The sequence below is a fragment of the Notamacropus eugenii genome, chromosome 6, assembly GCF_028372415.1.
Source record: "Notamacropus eugenii isolate mMacEug1 chromosome 6, mMacEug1.pri_v2, whole genome shotgun sequence".
NCBI classification, from domain to species: domain Eukaryota; kingdom Metazoa; phylum Chordata; class Mammalia; order Diprotodontia; family Macropodidae; genus Notamacropus; species Notamacropus eugenii.
Genome location: NC_092877.1, coordinates 103,061,782 through 103,073,275, shown reverse-complemented (window position 1 = coordinate 103,073,275; position 11,494 = coordinate 103,061,782). Strand labels below are relative to the sequence as shown.

General features: G+C 36.3%; 1 protein-coding gene across 8 annotated transcripts in view; it reads left to right on the top strand.

Moving 5' to 3' along the window:
* The first annotated feature begins 2,877 nt into the window (after nucleotides 1-2,877).
* Nucleotides 2,878-11,494, top strand: part of FRYL (FRY like transcription coactivator) — a 182,491-nt gene continuing 173,874 nt past the window's right edge. For 4 of the 8 annotated variants that reach the window (XM_072620718.1, XM_072620717.1, XM_072620716.1 and 1 more), the window contains exon 1: nucleotides 2,879-3,866. In XM_072620718.1, coding sequence (XP_072476819.1) covers nucleotides 3,794-3,866 — 73 coding nt within the window. In that variant the 5' untranslated portion in view covers nucleotides 2,879-3,793. Of the gene's footprint in view, nucleotides 3,867-11,494 lie in introns of all 8 variants that reach the window. The other 4 variants (XM_072620713.1, XM_072620714.1, XM_072620712.1 and 1 more) reach the window with 2 other exon arrangements.

Below are 11,494 nucleotides of genomic sequence, written 5' to 3'. Positions count from 1 at the left end.
CGCTCTAGGTTTAATAAGTTTTTATAATGCAAAATAAAAAAGACTGTAAGTTTGAATGGGAGTTTTGTTTTTGTGTTTTAAGAGGATGGGGAATATCCTAATTGGCTCAAAATAAGAGTACATCCAGGACATTGATGAACTCCTTCTCCCTTCCTACCTACCTACCTCCTTTTTCCTCCTCTCCCTTTTCTCTCTGCCTCCCATACAGGGAATGCAAATTGCAACTCCTTTGTAACTTGAAGTCTTAGAGAGTTGCCTGGGGCATTATGACGCTAAATAGTCACTCAGCTAGTGTGTTTGTGTTGGAGAACTTGGCTGTTTTTTGTTTGTGTTAGAGAACTTGGCGGGTTTTTTTTTTTTAATCTGTTCTACTATTCTCCCTCTCATTTTAGCTATAAAAGAAAGAGAAAAGCAGCAACTTAGAATCTGCTTGCATGTACACAGAAGATATAATAGTGTCTGCTTCTGGCTTTGGGAAGTATTTACTGATCTGGTGGGCTTAGATCTACTCTGGATTTTAATTCTCAGTGTATTATCCTTTTGAAGAATGAGAAAAGGGTTCATTGTTTAACATAAGATAGAATTGGTAATTGAGCAGTTTAAAAAGTGGCAGCTAGGTGGCCCAGTGGATTGAGTGCCTGCTTGGAAATCGGGAAGATTATCTTCTCCCCAGTTCAGATTTGATCTCAAACACTTACTAGCTTTGTGATCATGGGTAAGTCACTTAATCCATTTTGCCTCAGTTTCATCATCTGTAAAATGAGCTGGAGAAGGAAATAGCAAACTACTCCACTATGTTTGGCAAGAAAACTCCAAATGGGGGTCACGAAGAACTGAACACAACTGAAAAATGTACAGATACTAGATTTTCTAAAAGATTCTTCTAAAGCAGTTGTGTGTGTGTGTGTGTCTAGGTAGGTAGGTTAAACTGTTAATAAGTTGGTGGTGTCAGTGATAAAAGACTGACTAGTGTTGCAAAGGGAATAATAATTCCTTTTTATCATTAGTGTGATACTTGTGATGAATATCTGAATCTGTTCTACTTGCCTATTTCATTCTTTACTTCTTTCAGTTTATCTGATAGCTACATAAAATAGTCTGCAAAATCAGACACTGAGATATTTCTATGTATGGATTGGATTGAGTTCAATCCGAACGTTTGTTTCAGCTAGTAAATCCTTTTTTTTTCTCCAGGGGGAATTCATCGCATGTAGGTTTTAAGGTAAACTAGAAATTGTAGTTCGTCATTTCAGTGTCAGTTTTTTTAAAAATCCCATTTCATGGAAACAGTAGGTAGGAAGACTATATCAAATTGAAACTTTAAGTGCTGATTAAGTTTTTTAAATAATGCAGTGGGTTTTTGGGGTTTTTTTGCTTCAAAGAGAAAAAAAAAGAGAAAATTTCAGGAAAACTGATCAAGATAAAAAAAAAAAACCCTGATGTTACATGCAATGATCTAGATCTCAGCAAAGGAGAAAGGGAAAATGTCTTCCCATTGTCTCTTAATTGTGGCCTAGCTTGTTCTTTATAATTCCAAGAGATTTGTTTTTTTTTTATTTTTCTATTTACATTGCTGTTTACTTGTGTATACTGTTTTCCTGTGTGTACTTTTACTTGAGTTCATATTAATCTATACTTCTCTATTCTTACAGCACAGTAATATTCTTTTATATTTTATAACCACAGTTTGTTCTCCACTTCCTAGTGGGCATTTACTTTGTTTTCAGTTTTTTGTTACCTATAATATTTTTGTGTATATGGAACCCTTTTTGTCTTTGTGAAGTATCTGCCTCACAGTGGAGTGGAATCAGAGTCAGAGTCAAAGTCTAGGCAGTGTATTTCTTTTATTTGCATAAATTCACGTTGCTTTCCAGAATGGTTGTAACCAATCCACAGCTCTACCAACAATGCACTAATATGCCTCTGTTTTTCTTAGCCCCTCCAACACTGACTATTCTTGTCTTTTGTGTGTTTGTTTGCTAGTTTATTGGGTATCAGGTGAAACCTCAGGGTTGTTTCATGTCTCTCATTAGTGACTGGAACATTCCTTTATAAAGTTGCTAGTAGTTTGCACTTTTTTGTTTGAGAACTCTATGTGCGTATCCTTTGAATGCTTCTCTTTTGGAGGATGATTTTTTTGGTCTTAATTATATTTGCTAGTTGTTGATATCTTCTGATAACAAACCCTTATTGTAGATACTTGAAATACTTTTTTTCCTTCTTCTTAGTCTACTGTTTCCCTTATGATTAAGTGTTGTACTCCATGTAGCCAAAAGTAGAGCAGAAATACTAACTATAGAATTATAGATCTATTCTTGTGAAGGATCTTAAACATTAATAGTGAGTCAGCAAGGTGGTATAGTGGATAAAGTCAGTAAGGACCTGAAGTCAGTAAGGATTGAGTTCCATGTTTGGCTTCATTTATCTTCCTAGATGTGTGGCCCTGGATAAGTCATTTACATGCTCTGTGCCTCAGTTTCCATATGCCAGATTCCTTCCCTCCTGTATGGTATATTGAACTTTTACTGGGATTCATAGCTGGGTAATGGTTTGAACTTTTGTATGTGTGTGGCAGAATAGTTGGATAATGCAATCAAGGATAAAAAAAGACCAATTGTAAAGCTTCAGTGAAAATGATTATCTTTTTTGTTAGTATATACATTTCATGTAAACAAAGATATTCTTTTTTACTTCTCTTTATAGTGTTTAGTTCAGTGAAAGGGCAGAATCAGGATGAACAGTCAATTAGATCTTCAGATTCTAAGTTTAGTGTTCTTTCCAGTACCTCATCTACCTCTTATTATAAACCTGTTTATATTTTTATATGAAGGTCCTGTAAAAGTCTTTTAATTGAATAGCGAGTAGTTATTACTTGACATTTCAAATAATTTTTATAAGAAATTACATATATAAAAGAATACATAAGAACTATCTTGTGAAGTTGTAAATTATTATTACATAGTTATCTGTTTCTGAGCTCATAATTACCATTAGGAAACAAGACATCAAAGACATTAAGTTATAAGAGTCAGAAAAAAACTTTTCCCTGAGCTGAACAGTTTTAGAGAGCAAAGAGATGCTTAGAGCATCCATGTTCGTTACATCATCTTCCCATTCCATTAGCCAGCATTATCTTTACTGGACTTAGTGAGATGACGTACTCTGCATCATCACAAGCATGCTGAGAAATCAGTGCTTACTGACTGGGTATGTGGAGCCGTGGAAGGAATGTCCTACTAAAGACCAGCTATAACGGAATAGCTTTTCAAAGACTGGGATCTGTGTGGAGTAAAATGCCACTGTTTTGGTCAGCTGTTTAAGAGGAGATCTGCTTGAAAATCTTGGGCCAGTTGCTAAATCATTTTTATTCCTAAAGCAACTAGAGCTTCTGAAGTTGAAGTTGAAGTTGGCTGGGCAGAACTCCACCCTTCTATGTTTACTAACAACAGGGACTCTCCTGAAAGGCACTTCGGAAACTGCCAATGAAAGCTGCTAACCAAATAGCTCATAGAAGATGGTCTCTGCAGTTTATGCCTCTGCATAAGTAAAGGTGAGGGTGTCCTTCAGGGTGCTTACAATAAAGTTGTAAGCTTTTCTTCTTCCTGGATAGTCATCTGCATTCAGCAGGGTTTCTACTATAGCTGTGCGTCACTCAGAGCCTGCCTGGTGATGAAGCAGCGCTACCGTGGGCCAAAACTCTGCCTGTGAGCAAAGAGGGGACTAGCAGTTTGACCAGCCAGACCGACAGAACACTGCTGCTGCCGCTGCTTCCGTGGGAGCTGACTGAGACATAATGTTGAGTCTACAAGATTCGGTGTTTTTTGAAATTAGCATAAAGTCCCTGTTAAAGTCTTGGAGCAGTAGCTGTAAGTATTTGTGCTTCTCACTGAGATAAGTGTGTTGCTGTCATCTTTGCCGTTTTTGCATGCTAGTTCTACAAGCCCACAGGAGCAGAATAAGAGCTGTTGAAAAAATGACCAATATTAAGGAAGCTTGATTTGTTACATTATGGAAAACCTTCTGGTCTTTTTATAGACACATGCTGTATTATAGAGTAGACCTGCAATATGTGGAAAGTTAAGTTTCTTTTAGTAAAGAAAAAAGAGGTGCCTTCTTTGTTTTTCTTTTTAATTACTTTCCTTCTGGCAAAGTTCTTTGTAAGCTTGGGCCAAAAGCAAAGGAGATTAAAAAAAGGTGACAGACCCAGGTCTCTGCAGAGTTATCTGATACTGTTCTGTCAGCACTAAATGTTCTTTAGAAGCAAAATCAATTATGGGCAGGAATTGAATAATTAATATAATTAACATAACTTTTTTCTTCCATTTTGTGATTTGAATGATGATAATTTGCATGGGTAGAAAATATAGTCCAGCTATGAATGGCATACTTAAGATATATTTGTTTTTATGAATAAAACTTCATTTTTCATTTGATTCAATAAAAGTAGTGGCACTAGATCATCTTGCTCTTAGATTGGTCAATGATGGGTATTGCAAAGATCTCTGTTCATTGTGTTTTTGCTCAGCATTTATACTGATACCTTCAAAGAGAGCTTTTCCTCTCAAGTACTTTTCTATACACTCAGTTATTTCTGGGGTTTGTTGTTTGTTGGTTTATTGCTAGAATCCTCCCCACATCCTTGTGAAGTATGTATAGGTTAGTATTATTAATATCTGCTTTGCATAGAGAAAATGGAGACGTAGAAAGATTAAATGACTTTTCCAAGGTCATTCAGTGGCAGAGAGCTCAAATTAGAACCCACTTCTCATTTCCAACCGTACAGCATGTGACTAGGTAAATAAATGGAATGTGATAGATTGAATTTAAAATTGATTTCTCCTGTTGGTTTAAGTTGGGGCCAACCTATTGCTTTAGTGCAACTTTTGTATTATAAACAAATAATATAAAAGACCAGTTGCTCACGTGGGAAAAATTCTAAACACCCCACATTGTCAATGCAGATTAAGCAACTTCTGCCATGATATGAGGAATTCTGTTTACATATTTATTGGTGATATTTTGAAAACATTATTTTGTATTTCTTTGACTAGTTCCTGTGTTTTTTAAGGTGGTAGTGGTCATACTGATTATTATCCAGTTTTGGCTTATTTTATAGAGAAAGTTTGAAGAGGTATTCAAAATGAGTTAAAAATTGTTTTCTCAGACCTCTTTTACTGTATCAATCCATAATTAGAATGTTAAAATTGATAGAAATATTAAGAAAAGTTGAAACTTCTTGACTAAATATTTTCATTCAAGAATTTTTGCTTTTTTTAAAAAGATACATTGAAATGGAACCCACATTTTATGAAAGTAGACTTATCCACTAAAATAGTTTTAAATGAATTTTGAATTTTATTTTTATAGTCAGTGCAGAATGTCAAGTCAAGTCAAGAAAGCACTTATTAAATGATGGTTGTTTATCAGCAGTATGCTAAACTTGAGGTATACAAAGAAAAGGAAAAAAACCTAGTCTCAGCTCTTAAGAAGCTTAGTACTTAAGGGTGAAGTGTATAATGCAGGGTATCATGGTAATTTTCTTTCCAACTCATACTGGCTGTCTGATCCTGGGCAAGTCATTCAACTTCTTACCTTAGGCAACTTTTCTAAAACTAAAATTGCTGAGCAGAAGGTGCCAATCTATTGATAGAGCACATGTCCTCATGGGGAGTTCTTATTACCAGTAATTTCCAAACATCCCAGTCAGTAAAAAAACACACACTTAATGTTTGTAGTTATTTATAAATTGTATATATATATATATATATATATATATATATATATGTATACGTATATATACACACATTTATATAACTTTGCTATACTAATTAATAAGTATTTGTTAAAAAGACTTAAGCAAAAATAAAAAATTTAAAAGCCTGAGATTAAGATGAAATATTTGATTCTATACTCAATAGGGAGCCACTGAAAATTTTTGAGAAGAAAGGTGATATGGTCATACTTGTGCTTTAGAAAATTCACTTTGGCATCCGTGTGGAGAATGGAAAGGCCTGAGACAGAGACACCAATTAGGAGGCTATTAGAGTAGTCCAGGCAAGCAGTGTCAAGGGACTACCTAAACTAGGGTGGTTAGTGCCCAATGAGTAGAAGAGGAAAAGGATGTGAGAGAAGTTGTAGCAGTGAAATCTATAAATTTTGCAGTTGTTTGAATATTGGGTGTGTGAGAGAGAGGATGTGAAGGTGACATGAAAGTTGTGGACCTGGTACCTTAAATGATGGTGGTGACTTTGACACTAATGGGGGGGTGGATGATGTAATGATATTTGTTATGAAGCTTGTAACTCATCCATGACTGTACATTCTGTGAGACTGACTTGGAGACAGTTAGGTAGTTCAGTGGATAGAGCACTAAGCCTGGAGTCAGGAAAATGAGTTCAAATCCAGGCTCCAATGCTTATTTGTGATCCTGGGCAAATCATTAACCTCCGTCTGTTTCAGTTTCCTTAGGTGTAAAATGAGCATAATAATTGCACCTATTCCTAGGGTGGTTGTGAGGATCAAATGATTATATTGTAAAGTGCTTAGCATGCTTCCTGGCACATAGTAGGCACTATATAAATGCTCGGTTTTTAAAATTGCTCTTATAATTGTTTATAAATAATTTTTGCTATGCTAACATGATACCTGGCACATTGTAGGCAACTGAGAAAGGCTTGGTCCCTTCCCCTAACTCCGTCCAATCCAAAATGAACAAGGGAACAAGGGACTACTATATATTTTGTCATTGTATCAGAACACAGAACCCACCCTGAGGAAGAATGTTGGTGGGATTTTCCTAATGGCACCTGTGTTTGCTATTGCTTTAGGTACCAGGTAACATAACTTTCCTCAGGAACTGCTAACTCCAGCCTTAGAAGGGAGGAAGTTGGGAACTTGTACTGCAAAAGGTGAGGGAACATTGGGAGATACTGGTTGCAGTTATGAAGGAAACAAATCCCATGACTGGCTATTATGGGGAAATGCTACCCATTGTCCAGTCTTGCATTTGGTCAGTGCCATACATTGGAAGTCAGGCCATGGCAGCTACTTTGGAGACTTGCCTTGTAGCGATGAAGCCACGGGTCCATTCTTATTTCAGTTCTTTTATGTAGGTATTTATTTTGTCTCTTTTATGGTCTACTCCTAAATGTGTTATTCACTTTATTTACTTTCTATAAGATTACTGAAACCATCCATAGCATAATAGCCACTGTTTATGTAGCTCTATAAAGTTTGCAGAGCACTTGATGCTGGATCCTTCCAGCAACCTTGTGTTATGGGGTGTTATCCCCATTCTACAGCTGAGGAAACTGAGGCTGAGGAAGGCTAAGTATTTTGCCCAGTATTCCACAGATAGGAGAAATATCTGAGGCAGGATCTGAACTCATGGTTTCTTAACTCCAAGTTCAGTACTATAACTGTTACACATCAGGCTTTAATTTATGCTACTTCCTAATCTCACTTTATTCATCATTTTGAAAATAAATCGGTTATAAAAGATTGTAATAGAAGATAGAGTCTTTTATTTTAAATATCCAAAGTTTCCTCCTACATTTAATTATTTACTTTGTAAAGGTAAATTAGCTCTTTTAGCTTTTCAGGTGGTGTTAAGAGAGGCATAATTAATTAAAAAACTTTTTTTATAATGTTATTGTTGTTTGTCCTTCATTCTGGAAGAGGATCGTAAAATCAGAAAAGTGATGCCATGACTTGCAAGTGAATTGGATTTAAGGAAGGGCGGGCTGTGCAAGGTCACCAGACTTGCTCCTCCAGAGCCATCTGGGTCCTGTGGCAAGATACAGATCAGATTAACTGGTGATGGCCCCTTATGCAGTGGGAGACTTTGGCCTTATTAAGCTAAGGTCTTTCCCAGGTCTCAGTGTGATTGAGGCAATGTCCATTCAGTGACCGAAGCTAGGTAAGAATTGGGGCCAAGAGTGACCTCTTTTACTTAGTCAAAAAAAAAAAAAAATCAATCTGTGAAAAGACCCTCAGAGTTTCTGGCCAAAACAGAAACTATTTGCATTTACTTTGAGCCAGTAGGGTCCAAACAATCACCACCAAGTGGGGCTTTAGGTTGGGACCTGTTGCTGGCCAGTCAATGAGAACCAGCTTGAATTGGTTTTATGGCATAGCCCTTAAGTGAGCAATCTAGCTCATGGACCCCAAAATATCTTGCATGGTTTTAGTGATCAAAATTCACATACGTTTGTGCAGAGCACCCACAGGTAAAGGTATAGGGACAGAGGAAGGAAGAGAGGAGAGGGGAATGGAGAGGAGAGGAGAAAGGAGCTAAGTTGCCCAACTGGAACTGGTTAATTGGGTCCCTAGTGAGGCAGCTTGTACTACTCATAGATTAGTGTTTGTCCTTCATTCTGGAAGTGGACCATGATAAACAATAAACCTTGAATTTGGTACTGTGAGAGAGAAAGAGAAATATTAAATATGTGAGTAGAAAGGGTTAAGTGGATAAGGGATAGTTTTTGAATTGTGGAGTAGACTTGAGCACAATTATAGGCAGAGGATAAGGAGCCAGGATATAGGGTCGGATCAGAGATAAGAGAGAAGGAATATGATTAAAAAGGAAGGAAAGTTTTTGGAGGAGATGGAATTGAGGATACAAGTAGGCATTGTCCTTAACCAAGGAAAAAACATCATTTCCTTAGTGGAAGATAGAATAGTTGAAGATGTAGAAGGGCTTTTAGATGGAGTATGAGGAGATGAAGAAACTGTTGGCAGATGACCTCATGTTCCCTAGTGAAGTAGAATTAACAAGAAAAAGGTTTAATGAAGCTGATTCTTAAAGGATAGGTAGCTTTTGCATAGTTGGAAGAAGGGGATTCATAGAAACAACCATAAAGTCTTGAAAGGGAAGAAACCTTAGAAATTTCCAAAGCCCAACCCTTTCATTTTTTCAGATGTGGAAACTGAGGCACAAGGAGGTTGACTAGCCCAAGATTATAAAGCTAGTCAGTGACATACCTAAGACCGGAATCCAGGTTACCTGACTCTTCTTCCAGGAAATCAAAAAATTCTTCAATACTGTTAGCATGGCACTGATTCTAATATCTTACTCTTTCATTCTGCTTAGAGGAGTGTGGCCCTGGGCAAGTCACTTAACTTTTTTCAGTGGCACTTTTCCTCATCTGTAAAATGAGCACAATCATGGCACTTATCAGGATTACAACGTTAGAGATGGAAGGGACTTGAGACGCTGGCTAGTCAAAATATAACTACTGAGCAATGATGTTGTGTTTTCTAAGGAGTGGGCATAGAGGATGCTGACATCTTTGTAGTGCTTCTGTAGTTCAGCAGTGTATAAACAACTAAGCTTAGTAAGTAGCATAATTGGTTAAAATGAAAGTTCCTAGGAGCTTCTTTCCCCACGCAGTTTTAAGTTAAATTAGGTGAGCTTCTTCTCAGTGTCTTTCTTGCCACCTGCCCATGGAGCAAAAGTTGCTAGTTACAGCTCTGCTTGTATAGGCTTCAGTATGTTTTTTGTAGTAAAGGGACTAAATACTTTCATTTCTTATCTAGTTATATCTGACATTTAAAATATAATGGGATCTGTTACTGAAACTATAATGCACAGAATGATACCTTAATGACAGTAGGGTGTTAACAGAATCCCTAACTTATTATCTTGAGCAGTCCTTGATGAAAATTTGACTTATTTACATGTTTATTTTCAAATTATAAACAAGTGATGCAAATTTAATCTTTTGAAAACTTGTACATTTTAAAACATGCTTCTGCTCACTCCCCAAATAAAATGAAATTGGGTCCCCCCATGTTGTTTTCACTAATAATATGTCCTGTATTTCTTGTTAATTTCAGTTATAATCAGCCCTTCAGTTTATAAAAATACTTTTCAATGCTTTGTGCTAATGGTAAATGTTACTTTTTATGTTGAACTCTTAGAGCCATGTCATTCTGGTTTTAAGGCCTTGCTTAGCTGGCAGATAGTTGATGCAGTGCTGGCTAAGGTTTGATTATAGTTGAGCTTATTTCTTTTAGTAACAACAATGAAGTACATTCATATGGCCTAGATTCAGGATGTTGTCTCTGTGCCAACAGTTTTAGACATTACCCCTTTTTAAAATTGAGTCAGGAACATTCTGTTAAACCAGCTGTGTAGTGAGGATGTTACCATTTAAGTGATCAGTTCACTTCACGAGAATTGAAAATGAAGGAAAGTTTCAATGCTCTTATGTCAGACTTCTGTATCTGCAGTGTTAAATTAGGTCACAAAGAATCTTGAACAGCCACATATATCTCCTGTTAAAATTTTAATTTGTACAGTTAATATTGTGACTTTGCAATTGTATTCAATTTCAATTGAATTCAATTCAATTTCAAATTCAATTTCAAAAAAATTAACTTCCCACAGGTTTAAAAAAAATTAGTGACTAGCTTCCTTTTAAACCTTCCCTCCCCCCTAAATTTTACATTAGATATACTGAATTACATTATATACTGAATTAAATTTGTATATTGTGCTTCTAATTTTTGTGGAAAAATTGGGAAAGAGTTATGAATATTGTGTCAGAAAAGAGTGGATTAAAAGAGCCAGTAATACTGTTGTTGTCTTTTTTAATTTTAAAAATTAAAAAATTATAAATATACAAAAGTTGTGTGATTATTTTTGGTCAACATAGCGAACTCCTACCTTAGATCTCAACCTTTTTGTGACTTAATACAGTCAAAGAGAGACCTGTGAAACACACAATAAGTTAACTGCCCAGTATTATTTAATCAGTAAATATCAGTGATAAAATGTATATCCAATTCTTTCTGACTTCAAGCCTAGCTGTTTGTCCACTCTACTACGCTGCCTCTTGTTTAAATGCTGATGGCGTATTATGAACTGTATCCAGTGAAGAGAAACTCAATAGAGCGGATGCACTGGGATAGTACCATTATGTCTTTTAGAATTGGTTACTACCCCAGTGGGTAGGTCAGTAATTATTCTTTTATTTAAACATTTGTCAAACACCTACTGTGTGTAAGGAACTTTTCTAGGCATTGGGAACCTGTGCACTGAAACCAGAGTCGTCATAGTTTATGTTCCTCTTGCAAAATATCACACACACACACACACACACACACACACACACACACACACACACAAAGAATTACAGCTTAAGAGGTGGGAAGGGATTTTACAGACGATCTAATCAAACATACTCATTTTACAAATACAGAAACTGAGGTTGTGAGAGGTTATAGGTGCTGCAGTTACAAATAAAAAAAGGTCACAGTCCATACCCTCAAGGGCCTTACATGGCTGTGACTTTCCCAAGACTGTCCAAGCAATAAGTAGGAGAACTGGGATCCAAAATTCAGTTCTTCTCACTTCAAAATCAGCAATTTTTCCATTACACCAAATCACTTAGGAAAAAAAAAATCCAAACTCCAAAAGATTAGCAACTCCATCTGAATATCATTTGACTGAGCCATGTAAAGGCGAAAAAAACAAGAAAAGAAACTCTAA